Below are 18,826 nucleotides of genomic sequence, written 5' to 3' on the forward strand. Positions count from 1 at the left end.
ATATTTAAGTACTATCGGCACCCGTAAAGCTTCTTTACCCTTTGTGTATTACTCCGCCCATATACAGCCAGCAATAAGCAGACGCTACAGATCTACAGTTTAAAAGATACTTGCTCAGCTGTTTCACTGTCAGCTTATGATTTGAATCCAAGGCGGAAGAAAGTAGTTCCTCACACAAAAGGGTTTTTGAGACTCTCCATGTTTGATTTTGTTTTTATATACACAATTATGCCGTCAAACTGTTGTATAAACACAATAATACACTCGTAGCAGTGTGAAATGGCAGTATATCGGCACTGGTGGGGGCACTAAGGCAGCGCACGCCTCCCACCATATATATACACACACACACACGCACACACACACACACACACACATATATATATATATATATATATATATATATATATATATATATATATATATATATATATATATATATATATATATATATATATATATATAAAACAATAAAGCACTAATATTGTAAAATAACCCAAATACTAAAAGTCTTGTGACCTATTCAAGTTTTAGGAACAACAAAATAACTTGACGTCTTGTTAATAATTTACTATCAGAAGTGGCTCATGTGAAAGGCAAAGGCCAAAGCAAACCTGCAGCTGTTGCTGAGCTCCTCCAGAACTCCTCGGAGTCTACGCTCTGGATAGGCCTTCTCTGTCTTTATGATCTCCTGCACATCATTCAACCCTTCTTCCTTTAACATAACAGAGATACAATGTAAACACAGATATCCCACAAGAAAAAAACAAACATTATAGACATTTATAGTAAATACTATAGTGTTTTTGTATCATACTATAGAAAATTACTTAAATTAATCTGTTGTGGTGATTCTATAGTTACTATGGTAGGAACAACTACAGTAGTTTAAATAAAAAGAATAAACTCTACCAATAATCCATGATCATCATTGAATACTGCAATGATGGTGTGATAGAAATTAAAGACAATATTTTGTTTTCAATTTAATATTTTGTTAGTAAGTAAAATAACCCTGCTGAAAAATCCAGCTTAAACCAGCCTAGGCTGGTTGGCTGGTTTTAGCTGGTTGACCAGTCTGGTTTAAGGGGGTTTTGGCCATTTCCAGGCTGGTTTCCAGCCATTTCCAGCCTGGTCTTAGCTGGTCAGGGTGGAAAATGACCAGCCAAATCCAGCTAAAACCAGCTTGACCAGCCTGGTTTAAGCTGGACATAGCTGGTTTTGGCTGGACTCCCAGCTTGGCTAGGCTGGTCTAGCTGGTTTTAGCTGGTCATCTCCCAACCTGACCAGCTAAGACCAGGCTGGAAATGGCTGGAAACCAGCCTGGAAGTGCCCAAACCCCCTCTAAAACCAGCCTGGTCGACCAGCTAAAACCAGCCAACCAGCCTAGGCTGGTTTAAGCTGGATTTTTCAGCAGGGAAGTATTGTACATGCCACCATTTTTCTCAGAAAACATATTTCTAAAGGTGCTGTTGACTTAAAATTTTCACTGGATGTTGATAACAACCAAAGAAATCCACATATGCAAAGAAAACAAATCTAATTAGTTTACAAATGAAGCTCTGTGTAATAAAATGAAGTGACGCTGGGAGAAAGTATTGAACACATGAAGAAAGGGAGGTGTAGAAAGGCAGTGAAAGCCCAGACAGCAGCTGAAATATCTCTGTAGTTCTGTAGCAACCCACTGCAGTTCCTCATTTTTAATCAATATCAGCTGCTTCAGTCCAACATTTGCATTAGCAGGAGGATGAAAATGGAACCAGAGTGGAGGTTTCAGCAAGACAATGAGCCAAAACACAGCCAAGGAAACTCTCAAATGCTTTCAAAGAAACTCAAGCTGTAGAATGGCCCAGCCAATCACCTGACCCGAATCCAATAGAGAATACAAAATAAAGATCAGATTTGATAGACGAGACCCACAGAACTATCAAGATTTTTACAATCTGTTGAAGTCAGTGAAAAAAAAAGAAAACCTGAGCAATGCACGTGACCTCATTCTACATATGAGAGGCTTATTGAAAGCTGCCATCATTTAAAAAGACTTTCAAATGCAGTATTAAATATCTTTATTAGTCCAGTACTTTCTCCTTGTGTCATTTTATTGGTATTACACATAAGTCATTGGGTTTTGTTTGGGTCTGGGTCAATTCTACATTAACAGCTCCTTAAGAAATATGATTCCCAGGAAAAATTCCCATTTTCATTACTTATTTTCTGCTGTATTTGTGTATTATTTGTAATTTATTTATTTAATTTTTCATGTTCTGTTATTATTACCAGTTTATCTGCCATTTTGTCCAGGACGTTAGCATTATAAAGTCGTCGTCGTTGGTCCTGCCACCAGCTGTAGATGTAGATGCAGGGCTTCCTCTCAAAGTACGGCAGGTGGAAATAATTCCTGCAGAATAAATTAACTCGATGCATCACATGACCTTACACTAAAATGCAAAATAAGATGACCTAGGCAGAAACACCAACTAGATAGTAAAGACAAACTTTAATATTGGCTTGAGAAAGCCTTGTCTGAACGTTTAAAGTAGTTTAAAAAAGTTTGTATAGGGTGATAAACAAATCTAGATGGTTGATAGTCAGTTGGTAAGACTGACCCTTTTAATGGGTAGAGAGATCCCCCTCATGATTGCAAAGCACTTGAGGTGTATGGCCATAGACTATAAATGCGCTATATAAATGCACATTACTTACTTTGTTGCTAGTGTGTTGCTAGAGTATTTTAGGAGATTGCTGTGCAGTCACTGCTGAAAAAAACAGCATATGCTGGTATGGAATGTTTTGATGCTGGTCTTGCTGGTTTCAATGCTGGTCTTGCTGGTTTCAATGCTGGTCTTGCTGGTTTCACTGCTGGTTTTGCTGGTCTCGATGCTGGTCTCAGTGCTGATCCTGACCAGCATTGAGACCAGCAAAACCAGCATTGAAACCAGCAAGACCAGCATGCCACTATCAAAACATATACCTCACCAGCATATGCTGATTTTTTAGGCAGGGGTTGCTAGGTTCGGGGTGCCAGCATGGTCTTACAAAGTAATTTTAGAAACATTTAGGGCCCTTAAAAATTATTTAAAGGTCTTAAATGGTATTTTGCAAGGTATTAAATCTTGCATCTTTATGCTAAAGTTTGCCTGAATTTAATCAGTGAATATTGAAATTAATAAATTTGACATCACGCTGCTTTGTTCAGTGGCAACACCATTATTTCTGGAGTTCTGTAGGCGCCACCTGCTGCATTAGCATTTTTATTCAGTATATGAATGATGTTTTAGTTTAGGATTAGCTTCCTACAATCCCTATTTAGTAAATATACTGAAAGTTAAAATGACGCCAATATTACTGGTTGAAACCTGAAGTAGTGAGTCTTCAAAAAAGGTCTAAAAAGGTATTGAATTTCACTCTGATTTCTGTATATACCCTGAGGGTAATCTAGTTGTTTCCTACAGATCCTATGAATCATCTTTACCTTTAGTGAATATTTCCATATTGACATGCTTATCTTTCACACCAGTTGTTGACTCTTTGGTGCCACATTGTGACTGGACAATGTTAGTGTATGCTCCAGCCCTTTTGTCATCTTTGGCTTTAATTAGTGAACTATTACAGCTCAGAACTATGTTTTGTGTCTAATTTTTACTTTGTGTGGCAAATAGTCATTAAAAAAAGCAGGATAAAGTATATCCAGTGCATTCGCAACATTCCAAGCTGTTTTCTCGACATAACAACCGCTAAATAACGCAGGCTCATCTAGGAACTGAGAATCACCTCGACCATCAGTGAAGACATTCACATACATATACTTACATACAGATTCATATGCATATACATTTGGCAGTCCAGCTTGTCTCTTACACCAAGGTTTTTGACTATTATTGACTGTTTGGCGCCATCTTGTGAATTAATATTACGTAGTATAATCAGTGATCTATTCCAGGGGTCACCAATCTCAGTCCTGGAGGGCCGGTGTCCCTGCAGCACTTAGCTCCATCTTGCCTCAACACACCTGCCTGGGTGTTTCGAGTATACCTAGTAAAGCTGCGGCCACACTGGGCTTTTCCTCCCATAGACTTCCATTCATAAGCACGCAAATGCGTCAGACCAGAAACGCAAGGTCATGCGTCAAGTTTTGCAGGTTGCTGCGGTGCAAAGTTCAAGCTTGGTGAACTCTGACCTGCGAAATCGCATCACTTGACTGCATGAGACCAATCGAGGATCAAAACATGACCTCTCTGGACAGAATCCCGCCCCTTTTCGCAGCGACGCACGACAGAATATCGCATGCTCAAACTCTAATGTGACCGCAGCTTTAGACCTTGATTAGCTTGTTCAGGTGTGTTTTATTAGGGTTGGAGCTAAAATCTGCATAACACTGGACCTCCAGGAACAAGTTTGGTGACCACTGCTCTATTCAGTCAGTGTCGTTTCTGTCAGTTTTGGTGCTGTCTTGTGACTGAACAATGCACGGGTTAGTGTATACTCCATCAGATTTCTTTTATTTCTGTTAGGTTTGCATTTAGTTAGAGAATTATTACGTCTCAGAACAATGTTTTGTGTTGAACCTGTCGGTGATGACTGGCTTCATTGGAGGAGTTGTGGAAACCGACGTCACGTCTCCACCATCATCCACCTCCTCGTCGCTGGAGCCGTGAATCAGCTCAGACTCCTCGTCATCGCCATCTCCCTTCTTCTTCTTCGATTTGGGCTTGGTTGGAGTATCGAGCTCACTCCCATAGTTTCCTTGAGTGCAGAGGACAGACACGGTATTTTACAGAATCTTCTCATTACAAGTATAAAAGTGACGTCTATGCAAGGGAAAATATGAGTTTTCAAAGAATAGTGTTGTATATTTATATTTATACAACAGTTCTGTCTGGTTCTCGAATCTGATTGGCTGATAGCCATGTGATATTCTACAATATCAGAACTCGTACAGCCTCTTCACTCTTGTGTATTACTCCGCCTACACAGAGTGGCAGCAGATCAATAAACTCAGCACAGTTTGACAAATATTGCAGCTGTTGGGCAACATCATGTACTTTTGAGGCTTTTTTTTAATTGAGAATGTAGTTGTTTAGATTGCATCTATGCATTTTATGTTCAAGGATAGTGGCTATTTTAAATATTTTTAATTTCTAAGATAAAGGCAATGGCGACCATAAGCCTGTCATTGAGCAGAGCAAAGACGGTTGACGTTCATCCACAAGATGGCCACAGAGACTGCATAAAAAGCCCTTAGAGAAGGAAAAACTCATAATTTCTAACTACAGCAAACTGGTAAGTGACATTCAGAGTCAATCATTGTAGTGTATTGAGTGAGATGGGACTCACATATAAGAATTTATGTATTTTGTGTTGGTACTCTTTGTATAATCCTGAGTTACTTTTTGGTTGGCCATCTGCTTGTTTCTAATTAGTCTTCCAGTTACTGCAGACTAGTTCAGTAAACAGAAAGAAAGAAGAAATGCCCGCATGTGTTTACATTTTTTCTTTTTACAAACACAACAGTAATCTGCTAGTGATTGCGCTGCTTTGGCTTTTTGAAAGGATTTGGATTTGGCTCGATTGAAACAGAGAAATACTGGGAAATCTCTGTAAACTGATGGCATTTCATGCAGTTCAGCCATATAATCTTAAAATGTGAGCAAAATCACCTGATTTGTCATCACTTTACGCTAGAGAATCATTCAAACACTAGCTCTAAAGTGACATTGGTGTATTAGTAGTGGCTTCTGCTGTTCTGTCGTCAGCTGCAGATGTGAAAGAATGGCGGAAGAAAGTAGTTCCTCATACAAAGGGATTTTTGAGACTCTTCTTGTTTGATTTTCTTTTTATATTCATGATTATGCTCTTGAACTGTTGTATAAATGCTAAATCACATTTGTAGCAGTGCATTGTGGCTGTACATCGTCACTGGTGGGAAAACTAAGGCAACGAACGCCTCCCACCAGGGCCGATATACAGCCAAATTGCACTGCTACAAGTGTAGATATCCGGACAGACTTTGGTCTCCTTTGGTTTTTCACTAATATGTGAATAATTCTAAATCAGAGCATTTTCCCTCTACACATGTGACTGTGAACTTGTCCACCATAGATTTTACCTATTGTGACCTCAAAGTTGATGGGTTTGTCTCCGATCTTCCTGTCAATCATGGTGGCCTCGAGGAAACTTCCAAAGAGAAAGAATTCCTCCACTTTTCCTGTGGCATTCTAGGATATAAGAAACAAACAATCGATTAAAAGGTCGCCACACGGAAATGCCAACTGGCCCAGCCGGGACTCAAGTCAGCGACCTTCTTGCTTTGAGGCGAACCACTCAGCCACCGTGTCGCCCTACTTTATTTTAGTAAACAAATATTGTTGAACAGTTTTAGTTTGCGATTACTTGGATGTTTATTTGCAAATCATTAACACTATAGTCAAATTTACCAGGTTATTTCTTTTGCACCTTAGTATGTTAATGTAGCAAACGTGCTCATAAAAGTCACATGAAGACAAAGCCTAACTTTGGCTCTGACTGTGTAGATGATTGTCTTCCAAACAATGATCTACTATGAGCACCGCTGCTAAATAAATAATGTAGGGGGTGATAAATAAAGACGATGAATTATTGACTGTAATTAGTAGAAGGCTTACATCAGAGATGTTGGGTATCCCCTCCACCTGCACCTCAGTGGAGCTCATGACTTCAGGAGACGAGGTGTCCAGGATCTCTACGGCCAGGCTGATCAGCAGACGGGCCCTGAAGGAGACGCCCTCCCCGAGGCCTTCGTTCAGGTCCTGATACTCATCCATGAGCGTGTAGCTGCGCGTGGAGCCGTACATGTTGACCCACGCCGGGCCAAGAGTCGGGAGAAAGCCTACGAATGAACCAGGGGAACACTGAACACTTATCATTCCTTATTATTTATTTTGGAGTCGCTCTATTTTTTCATTTTATTTTATTATTATTATTATTATTATTATTTTTAATAAGTTGTCTTCATCATAGTGAATTTATTTACTGCATATAAATAACTATTTCTCTGTGATTATATGTGATCCTGGATGACAAAAACATCTTATGCTGCGTTCACACCAGATGCGGAAGAAGTGTCAAACGCGAGTGATTTACATGTTAAGTAAATGCAAAAAAGCGAACAGATATCCTGCGGAATGATACACAAGAATGACGTGGCACGAATGATGCAATTCACAAAAATGAAGCGAAGCGAGTTGAGCGTCTGACGCGTATACCATGTTTTTCACTTGAATCGCTTGAGTTCGAAAATCTGAACTTCAGCGGACATTTGCGCGGCGTTAACCAATCAGGAGCTTGCTCTTGTAGGGGGATGGTTGTGACGTAGTGCCTGTTGTTGGTGTCCCAGGGAAAAATCCTCCTACCGATCAATCTGCGCTCGGCTCACTCGGAAGCATCGCTTAAAGCTTATATCAACCAGGTTAAATTTCTGGAAGAATTTATGAGCTTACAGATCTGGGTGCACCGCTTAAAGGATCTAGTGGTATTCACACCAGACGCGACATGCACAGACAAATCACGCTATTCACGTGTAAATAGACGCAAGAACATTTTGAGTTTACTCGCTTCATTTGCACGTGAAATCCACGTCATGGGCAGGGCTTCTGTCTGCCTGGTGACTATAGCTTTGTTGCTAACATGGATTTTATTGAGAGAATAGCTGTGTTTATGTGCTTTATCAAGGCTGAAAAAATGCGTCAATTTGTTTGGAGCCGTGTCTGAGTCCACTCGATCCTTTCAGTAGTGCATCCAGCTCTGTGAGCTCATGAACTCCTCCAGAAACTGTACCTGGATGATGGAAGCTTTCAGCGGTGCTTCCGACTGAGCTAAGCCCAGTTTGATGAACTGTTGTCGATGTCGGCAGGAGGATTTCCCCAGGGACAACAACAACAGGTGCTACATTATAAGCACGCCCCTACAAGAGAAAGCTCCTGATTGGTTTATGTGGCGTGAATGTCTGCTGAAGTTCAGATTTTTCCAACTCGAGAAATCTGTGAGCCTGAACACACCAAGCTGATGGGCGACCATGGGGCTTCATTGGTCTGACTAGTTGGTTGGATGCGTTCCACATGTCGCCTATCATTGAGTTAACGTCATAGCTCATTGGCCCAATTCAACGCGTAGAATTGGCATTAGCTGTCAACTAAAGAGGCCGCTCTGACTGGTTATTCAGCAACAAATCAGAGATTAAAGTAGTGAAGTGACATACCAAGTAAAGGATTCAAATCAATAACGAGCACAAAGATGCTGGCTGTACTTGCCCTACAAATGTTCTAATAAAATATAATGGTGTTTTGTTTATGCTTTGCACATGCATCTGAAGTTCCAGATTCCAGTTCTGAACAGGAAAACAGATACTGCCCTCCCTGCAGGGTCGAAAGACACATTCAGTCAATCGGTCTGTTTGGTGTGTTCAAGCTAGGCATGGGACGATAGTCACCCTGCTGAAAAAAACAGCTTAAACCAGCCTAGGATGGTTGGCTGGTTTTAGCTGGTCGACCAGCCTGGTTTTAGAGGGGTTTCCAGCCATTTCCAGCCTGGTTTTAGTTGGTTAGGCTGGGAGATGACCGGGTTGGGAGCCCAGCCAAAACCAGCTATGTCCAGCTTAAACCATGATGGTCAAGCTGGTTTTAGATGGTTTTAGCTGGTCACTTTCCAACCAGCTAAAACCAGGCTTTAAATGGCTGGAAACCAACCCTCTAAAACCAGGCTGGTCAACCAACTAAAACCAGCCGACCAGCCTAGGCTGGTTTAAGCTGGATTTTGAAGCAGGGCAGTTTCAAGGTTTACCATGGTTTGGAAAAGTCAAGGTTTTAAATCTTATATCGACCCATGCCAAGTTCAAGCCCAGCTTTTTGGTCCAGATAGAACCAGATGTGAGGTGACAATACAATATAATGTTAATGTTGGCTTGGTGTGTCTCCAGTAATACCCTTACATTCGGTCAGCTTTTGGCACCTCGCTAGTTCCATACTGTCTCCACCATTCCCAACTCCTCCTAGGTCATTTCTGATATCTGTTTGTAGTATCAGGCAATTATATGGTAATCAGCCCTATTACTCTGGCATTTACATGAATTCATAGTCAATCAAAATTGTTCATGAATGCTTTTGGGTTTCATTCTGTTACCCTATGAGGAGCTTGAGTTGCTGCTACTCTCCCCCCGCTCATGCCTGCATTGAAAGAAGGCATTGGGGAATTTTGCCCAGAACAACACTAACTACATGCTTAATATATTTATACTTATTTAACAAAAGTGAATTGCCAACTTTCTGCCTAAAACGTAAAAGTAACGTTTTCTCATGAGGTCAGGTTGGTGCAACTTAAGTGGAGGGTCACATATGATGATTTCATGTACAGTTACTACAAATTATTATTAGTGCCCAATTATTAATAACGCCACTTTTCGATGTCAATGTGTAACAAAATTACATATGAATCAGTTAATAATAATATTGTTTAACTGTTACTGTATTTTTAATTAGTCTTTTTCTTTTAAAAAGCCATACTGACTGCAAACTTATGAACGGCGTTATTTTTGCACATGGTTACCTTTGTCTCCATCATTGGCGATCTTCCGCAGGTCAATGAAGTGTGTACCGATGGCCACATCATTCACTTTGTCTGAATCCCGGATCTGGAGCTTCATCCTCCGACACAGCGGTGGAAACTGCTCGGTGAATACGATCTGCTCGTTCCAGATGGGCTCGTAGCTGCTCTTCTGAATCGAAGTTTTCCCCTAAAGAAAAACAATGACGCAAACTTCAGCTTTTTTTTTTTCATGTTTACACACACAGACACATAATATATTTGCATAATGCATAATATTTTTGAACATTGATGTACATATTTCCAATCTCAATAGTAAAAAAAAAATGTTAAGGGATATTTTAGCAATATTTTGAAATATATGTTGCATATATGACATATATTAACATTTTTCGCTCTCCTGTAATTTGTTTTTGTCATCATTTTGAAATGATGTTTAAGAGATTCAGGAATTTTTCACAGTATTTCCTAAAATATTTTTACTTTTGTAAAAAATCTTATATGTTTTATTTTTCAGCTAAAATTTTTAAATATTTTGGCTGGAAATTTTTCTTTAAATCTTTTTAAGCTTAATATTATTAGCACCCTTAAGCAATATTTTTTTCAGATTGTCTACAGAACAATCCACCGTTACTCAATGACTTGCCTCATTACCCTAACATGCCTAATTTAACTAATTAACCTAGTTAAGTCTTTAAATTGAACTTCAAGCTAAATACTAGTATCTAGCAAACCAACTAATAAAAATATGATCATCCTGGACAAGTGAAATTAGTTATTAAAACTATTACGTTTAAAAATGTGCTGAAAAAACTTCTATACATTAAACAGCACTTAAAGGCCAAATTATTTTAATCTGAATTTTAAGTGTTACATTTCCAATGTAGTGCACTTTAATGAACTTTCAGTAAAATTTCTGCTCACCTTCTGTCCTGCAAACAGCACTTGAACGTACGGATCAACCAAGTCCTTATTTTCTCCAATGAAAGCTTTTTTGACATTTGCCATGATGCTGGTGTTCATTTTGGGCAAGCCCTCGGCTCTGTATATTTTCAGGTAGAATCTGGCCCACTGGCGCTCCGCTGGAACGTCCTCCGGCAGCAGCAGATTACTGGAAACAAAAACACACACATATACCTTCAGCCCATCAGAATACCACTGGATGCAATTATCTGGCCGGTATTTAAATTTTTTTTTTAATGAACTTTAAACTTATTTTATTTCAGTTGGTTACCACTTTTTGGAGTTGACAGTGCTGGACGAATTAGGCACTTGAGTAAAAGTTTTTTACTTTAAATGGTTTGTTGCAATCGGTTTACTCATGGTTTGAGTTACCTTAACTTTTTGGGTTTTACCGTGTAATAATAAAAGTATTTACTGATGATTTTACAAGAAAGTTGATTTACCAAATCTAACTCTGATTTGAATCAGTGAGCTGTTAACTGGAGATGCACTCCGAATGGATCATTTCAATCAGAGAGTTGATTACTGGAGACTCACATTGAATGGATCCTTTGAATCAGTGAGCTGTTTACTGGAGACTCACTCTGAATGGATCATGTCAATCAGTGAGTTGTTTACCAGAGACTCACTCTGAATGGATCATTTCAATTAGTGAGTTGTTATCTGGAGACACACCGTAAACGGATCATTTCAATCAGTGAGTTGATTACTGGAGATTAACTCTGAACTGATCATTTAAATCAGTGAGTTGATTACTGGAGATTGAGTCTGAATGAATCAGTTGAATCAGTGAGTTGTTTACTGGAAACTCACTCTGAATGGACCATTTGAATCAGTGAGTTTTTTTTACTAGAGACTCACATCGAATATATCATTTGAATCAGTGAGTTGTTTACTGGAAACTCACTATGAATGGATCACTAGAATCAGTGAGTCATTTACAGGAAATTTACTCTGAACGGATCATTTGAATCAGTGAGCTGTTTACCCGAAACTCACTCTAAACAGATTATTTAAATCAGTGAGTTGTTTACTGGAGATTAACTCTGAACGGATCATTTGAATCAGTGAGTTGTTTACCGAAACTCACTCTAAACAGATTATTTAAATCAGTGAGTTGTTTACTGGAGATTAACTCTGAACGGATCATTTGAATCAGTGAGTTGTTTACTGGAGACTCACTCTGAATGGATCAAATGTCAGTCCAATTAGTTTTTCTGTATAATTTGTGAACTAATTTAACATGCTAACTGGTAAAATTCAGCTTGTTCACAAATCAAACACCACTATCTCTCTTTTCCACTCCAAATTCCCTACTTCAAAATAACTTTTTATTCAACTACATTTAGGAAACGTAGAGTAAGAAGTACACTCTTTTGTTTTGGAATGTAGTGAAGTAAAGGTTTCCTCCTAAAATAAACATACTCCAAAAAAGTTCAAATACTTAAAATATGTACTTAAGTACACAAGTGAAGTAAAAATACTTAGTTACACTCCACAACTAAAGTTGGTCTATTGTTTTTTTTCCAGTATAGATTTAAACAGTATTGCAAGTAAAGGTTTAGTTCATAGGAACTATCATAACTGAAGTTTGCCTATAAGATTAACAACATAATACAGTGCTTTATACCTCTCAATGTCGTCCTCATCATTTTCATTGGCTTTGTGTGGAGTTTTAATTGTGTCGCCCTTTGCCACGACAGCAATGTCACACTTGACGTAGCCCTTCAATCCGGCAGTGATGTCTTCGGGATCACATAAAGTGGCCCATTTGTGGAAGAACTGATGGTCTGTGAATCAAAATTAAGTCAAATCTCTATATCTGAGTGAAATTGAGAGATTGATATGGAAGGATTACAATGTTTACCTGGTTGTGTGTATATAGTGCCAACATCAAGCTTAAAACTCCCGACCAGCGTGCCGCTTCGTAGAAGATTCTTCGAATGGATCACCTGTGTGAACGCAGTATTTTAAAACATGCTAATGCTAGGGAGATTTACGCTAAACAATAAAGACCACAGTAAACGAAGTGAAGCTTATGTTGCTTAATGCTAAACGATAAAGTGAACACTTTAATTTCGTAAAATGTCCACATGCGTATTGTAAATCTTTAAATCATATATTTTAAATAGAAAACTGTATTTGCGCATTATTTAATGATATACGATGAATTATCACTTTACTTTTCTTGAAGATATTTATATATTATATCTATTTATATGTTACATGACCAACATTTTTTAATCATCGCCAGAAAGCTTTTTTAACACTATGCTAGCATTAATTGGAATGTTTTAACATGCTTTTATGACATGGATAACATGGAATAGCATTTTAGCACAAGACTAGCATAAGTATGCATTTTCACATGTTGTTTACTATGTTTTAAAAGTACTCTAAAGCACTTCTACATTTAAACTACATAACTTTATTTATTTTTTTTAGGGGTTTTCCCCTTTATTCGATAGGACAGTACAAAGAATTGACAGGAAAGCATAGGGAGGGGAATGATCGGCATATGACCACGAGGCGGGATCAAACTCGGGTTGCCGTGAGCACAGTGCATGTGCATGAGTGCATGTGTCGACGCACTAACCGACTATATAACTTTATTTTTATTTGATTACATTTTTAATGTAGTTGTCCGACAAGTTGACACTGAAGTAAATGATTTTAATGTATATTTTTTATTAAAGAGATCACATAAAAATAAAACTTTCCCCAATTACTTAATCACTTTAAGTGATTATAAACCTTTATGAAATTAACATATTTTGACGAAAGTTAACATTGACATCCATAGGGAGGAAAAAACAAATACTATGGAATTCAACCGTTACAAGTTTCCAGCTTTCTTCAAATTATCTTCATTTGTGTTCAACCAGAAAAAACGAAACAGATTTGGAACAAGTGAATGGAGAGTAAATGATGACAAAAGTTTCGTTTTTAGTTGAACTATGCCTTTAAAAAACATGCTAAGTTACATATTATATACATTACATTTTTATTATAAATTAAATTATATATTCTAAACCAGCGGTTCTTAAACTTTTTTTCATCAAGTCCCACCTCAGAAAAAAAATTGTCTCTCCAAGTACCTCCATAATGAGCAGTACTGAAATACGTAGCGTAGTAGACCAAATTAAGCAACTACAGCTCAGCACAGTTCAAAAACGTGTCAGATTAATTACTATTATTACGAATATTTATTTTTGTCAGCCACTTTAAACATTATAAATAGTCTGAACGTTAAGACTGTACTGTGCTTATGTAAAAAAAACAAAAAGAAAAACTAAAAACGTCAACATTTAAATTAAAATGTGCTTTTAAAAGTTAAAAATGGCAGGTTACTGTTCTTAAAAAGTAAAAAGAAAACTGCCGTACTTAAATGTAAAGTATTAACATATAGTATATATGGGCTATATGTTGTCATATTCATATACAAATCATTTTGATGCATTTTTAAATATATGTAGCATTTACATATGACATATTTGATTCCTCCACGTACCACTAGAAGGAAGCTCGCGTACCACTCATTCAATGCTACTTACCGACACTTTCAAGATTTTGTCGAACATGACATCAGGAGGAACGTGGAAGTCAAAAACGAAGTACTAGAATAAAAATGTTAAATGTTAAAACCCTTACAGTTCAGTGGACAACATGCAACACTATATACAGTATACTATGTTCATTACAGTTCCACAGGACAATATCACAATCACAAAATAAAAAGTAACACACCTCATTGTAGTAAGGGCAGTTGGTCGACTCCTTCATGGAAGTGTATTTTTTATCATCACCAATTTCTACACACACCACTGGATCCATGTTCAAGCCCACCAGCTGTCGAGCCTCTATCACAGTAACACTGACCTGGATGGTAAAGTGATACTCAGTTTAGCATTAAAACATAATTTTTGATGTGTGTATATTGTATCTAAACAATACATATGGGTGTCTGATTTTGCCAAGTATGATGTGATCATGGATTAACATCTATGTTGATCCTGGAAAGTCATTTTAGTGGAGAAATATAATCTTATTCCCGACCCCTAAACCCAACCCTAACTTTAAGTTATTCCCAAAACCAAAGGGGAATAATAGTTGCATAACAATTATGTAGAAGTACACAATTTGTAAGCCTAAATTTAACATTAACTCTAAATGTATCCCCTAATTCTGTCTTATAAGCTTTATTTTAATCTTTCTGTGTCAAAAATAGCAATTTGCTGTAAACAACATACTTGGAAATCCATTGGTCTTCCAGCACTAGGCTCAATCTTGATGTCAGGCTTTGATCTAAAACATTTAGGACAGTTTTGGATTAAGAAAGAAGAGTTAGTCAAGATTAAAAAAAAATAGTTAGTCAACCCACAGTGCTATATTAGAAAATGAGACCTTTATTTTTGGTGTCTGTAAATACAAGGTATTTACAAAAAAAAACCCTGAAACATTTAATTTCATTGGTTAAGTTTGGGGACAGGTTCAGTGGGTTGGGTTGGATTAACGCTTGGTTAAGGCTGGGGATAGGTTCAGTGGGATAGGTTAGTTTAAGGGTGCTTTCACACCTGTGAATCGATTCAGTTGTTCCGAAACAGAGATTACAATTGTTACATTGTTGCTCTTTGCTCTTGGAGCGGTTCGCTTTCACACTGCAAAGTTTCGAATCGGACCAAAAGACCTAAAACAAGTCATGTGTGAGTAAACTCTCCTCACATTGGTCAGTGTCAGGGTTTATTTTGCAGCGTCCCGCTAAACTGTCAGGAGAGGTGGTGGTTTGGTGGTGATTGACAGGGTGTGTGCGCGACATGTCTGAGGAGAGACGCGGTGGGGAGGGGTGAGAAGGGTGCGCGACAATCCCTATTTGAGGGCCGGGAGGGAAACGCAAGATTACCGGGAGATCATCACTCGTTTGCGGGCATCCGGAGACTCGCGAAACTTCCCGCCCTACTCATAATTCTCTCTTCATATAGCCGTAAGCCTATTACATATCCATAAAACACTGTGATATAACCGCGCTCGGATCGGATCGCTTTCTCACTGCAATCGAACCGCTCCAGGGTTCGTTTCAATCGAGCCGAGACCACCTCATTCAAGCGATCTCGGAGCGATTACTTTGGCGCGGAACACAGCGCGATTGCTCTGTTCACATATGCCAAACGAACCGCGCTAACTTGGCAAACGAGACACGTTCCCAAACAAAAGTGTAGGTGTGAAAGCACCCTAAGAGTTGGGTCGGAATTGTAACAGGTAGTTTTGAGGTTTTTAAGGTTGGGGACAGGTTCAATGAGATGAGGTGGTTTAAGAGTTGGTTGTTTGGGGACAGGTAGGTTTGAGGTTTGGGGACAGGCTTAGTCGGATAATTTGTACAAAAAGATTTGCTGGTCAGATGCAGAAGTAGCACAGTGGGGTAATGCAGAAGAAAAGCATAAACTAAAAGTAAACAAACAAATTATTATTATTTAGTTTATATTTATCATTATATTTATAATTCTTGGTGTCAACTGACCTAAAGGGTACCTTAAAGTTGAGGACAGGTTCAGTGGGACAGGTAGGTTTAACGGTCAGTCAACAGGTTAATTGCAGATGTAGTTACATTTATAAGTACAATTTAAAGAAATGTCTATCTACACAATATGTTTTGAACTCAATTATTAATTTGCAAAATGTCTTTTAAATTACTTATAATTTGTATTTTTATTAATTTATAAATTAATTTATAAACATATCATGTTTGATACAGAGTCATGTGACTGTAATGAGATCATCTTTGGTCACCTCTTGTTGGAGACATTGGTGGTGACAGCAGTCACGGATGCCAGTGAGATGGTGTCAGGGTCCGGCATCCTCATGTCCTCCGTCTCCAGAATGGCCGGTTCATCTGAACAAAACAAATATGAGGAGACATCGATATGACCAGCTTTTTAGTTAATTAATTCACTATAAACACATTAAAATTTTAAAATAAAAAGTTAAATACACACATAAAATACATACAGTTAAAGTCAGAATTATAAGCCCCTTCTAAATTTTCCCCCAATTTCTAATCATTATAGTTTTAATAACTCATTTCTAATAACTGATTTATTTTCTTTTTGCCATGATGACAATACATAATATCCGAGATGTTTTTCAAGATACTAGTATTTATCTTAAAGTTACATTTAAAGACTTAACTGTGGTAAAGTTAGGGTAATTAGGCAAGTGATTTGTTCTGTAGACAATCCAAAACAATTATTGCTTAGAAGGTCTAATAATATTGTTCTTTAAATGGCTTAAAAAAAAAAAAAAAAAAAAAAATATATATATATATATATATATATATATATATATATATATATATATATATATATATATATATATATATATATATATATATATATATATATATATATATTCTAGCTGACATAAAACAAATAAAGACTTTCTCCAGAAGAAAAAATATTGTAGGAAATACTGTGAAAAATTCCTTGCTCTGTTAAACATCATTTGGGAAATGAAATTCACAGGAAAATTATATTAAATAATTTTGACTTTAACTGAATATATAACAAATAAAATAATATTGCGTAATCATTACATATCTTCATTATTTACAATGTCTGAAGTAATACTGTTAAAGTATTCATAATCCAGATATGTTCACATAATTTAATAAAAAAATGCTTCACCTTGACCTTTGCCATCATCCTTGGAGGAGCGATGCTTATTACGCTTCATTGTTATGAGCTTGACGTATCCTCTGCGTATGTAAACCTTTTGAATATGAAAATTCAAGTTAAAAATCTCTCAATTTCAATAAATTCACATTACATTCAAGCTTTGCATTATATTCAACGACAAATAGCAATAGCCAGCCAAGTATTTTGCCCTCAATAATGAAATAAAGCCGACTAACCCATTAATAATTTGCAGATACATAAAGAATTGAATTAGCCCTGAATTCATTTGCATAATCAGCATACTCATAGACATGCATTAAAAACATATTGATTACCTTGAAGTTTTAATAATGCATGTTGTAAATGAGAAAGAAAAAAGGAACGATGAAAGAAACTGAGCATTACTAACTACTCCGTTGGCTTCATCTAAAAACAACTAGCTTTTAAGCAACCAAAACTAGAGTCTCCTCATATAAAGTCAATAGTATTTATTAGTATTACTAGTTTTTCTTTAAAAATACATATATATTAACCATACCCTGTCTCTGGAGCATCCTAAATTAATTCACAAAACATTTTATCCTACTACTTACAGCACATTCCCCATTATATTCTACGTTTTCTTGAATACGTCAAACACCACAACGGATATGCTGTATCCATATTGCGCTGTTATTAAGTTACAAACACAGGATTGCGATATTTGGCTTTCCGTGACACACAAACCCAAACGAAAGTCGGATGAAATGCTGTCGACTCACCGTTCAGCAGCCGTTTTCGTCTTCTCAATCACATCGAGGAGTTTGCAGGATCGGACAAACTGGCTCCAGTCTTGAGGCGTCTTTAAAATAGCAAGTCTAGAAAGCCATTATTGACATTTGGAAGGCAGAAACGGAGAGGCCACAAAAGTAACTCAAAAAGAGTCTGGTTTGGTCTAAGCCTGGAGATGGTTGGGAGAGATGTGATATGGCCATGAATACTGAATGAGTGCTGAACCCGAGACACTGGTAACTAGAACTAGTTCCTGATGAGAGAGAGATCGTGTGGGATTTTGACAGGCTGCTACTCTGGGGATGGTTCTCAAAAACCTGACAAGCTAGGTAAAAGCAGCTAAACGGTAAAACTGCTGGAGAAACATGTTGTATAGGTTGAACATAATCCTGCTCATCTGGAACTCTGACCAGTGATGGACTGTACGTAACACTGAACGATGCTTTCTGCCAACATATCACAATATCAACTTGATTTCAGCAAATAGCAGTGCAGTGTGTTGACATATTCCACTTAAAAGTTTGAAGGCATGGTAAAAAGGAGAATAAACTCTGAACTTTAAATATTGTTTTCTGTCCCTGCTGAACAATCCAGCTTAAACCAGCCTTGGCTGGTTGGCTGGTTTTAGCTGGTCGACTAGGCTGGTTTTAGAGGGGTTTTGGCCACTTCCAGGCTGGTTTCCAGCCATTTCCAGCCTGGTCTTAGCTGGTCAGGCTGGGACATGACCAGCTAAAACCTGCTTGACCAGCCCTGCCAAGCTGGGAGTCCAGCCAAAACCAGCTATATCCAGCTTAAACCAGGCTGGTCAAGCAGGTTTTAGCTGGATTTGGCTGGTCATTTTCCAGCCTGAC

The 18,826-nt window shown here is 37.8% G+C and overlaps 3 protein-coding genes across 5 annotated transcripts in view; 2 read left to right on the forward strand and 1 right to left on the reverse strand.

The window, feature by feature from the left end:
* Positions 1–18,140, reverse strand: part of otofb (otoferlin b) — a 59,985-nt gene extending 41,845 nt beyond the window's left edge. For all 3 annotated transcript variants that reach the window (NM_001442369.1, NM_001442370.1, NM_001442368.1), the window contains 15 exon segments: positions 615–715; positions 2,278–2,398; positions 4,566–4,743; positions 6,107–6,215; positions 6,642–6,865; positions 9,577–9,763; positions 10,498–10,684; positions 12,167–12,326; positions 12,404–12,488; positions 14,091–14,153; positions 14,284–14,415; positions 14,787–14,841; positions 16,321–16,423; positions 17,214–17,298; positions 17,966–18,140. In NM_001442369.1, coding sequence (NP_001429298.1) covers positions 615–715; positions 2,278–2,398; positions 4,566–4,743; positions 6,107–6,215; positions 6,642–6,865; positions 9,577–9,763; positions 10,498–10,684; positions 12,167–12,326; positions 12,404–12,488; positions 14,091–14,153; positions 14,284–14,415; positions 14,787–14,841; positions 16,321–16,423; positions 17,214–17,262 — 1,754 coding nt within the window. In that variant the 5' untranslated portion in view covers positions 17,263–17,298; positions 17,966–18,140.
* The window catches only part of galnt16 (UDP-N-acetyl-alpha-D-galactosamine:polypeptide N-acetylgalactosaminyltransferase 16), a 375,091-nt gene that overhangs the window by 226,443 nt on the left and 129,822 nt on the right, over positions 1–18,826 (forward strand). The window lies entirely within an intron of this gene.
* The window catches only part of zc2hc1c (zinc finger, C2HC-type containing 1C), an 835,825-nt gene that overhangs the window by 105,255 nt on the left and 711,744 nt on the right, over positions 1–18,826 (forward strand). The gene's annotated exons all lie outside the window — the stretch shown is intronic.

The sequence above is a fragment of the Danio rerio genome, chromosome 17 (assembly GCF_052040795.2).
Source record: "Danio rerio strain M-AB ecotype USA chromosome 17, GRCz13ab, whole genome shotgun sequence".
NCBI lineage: Eukaryota > Metazoa > Chordata > Actinopteri > Cypriniformes > Danionidae > Danio > Danio rerio.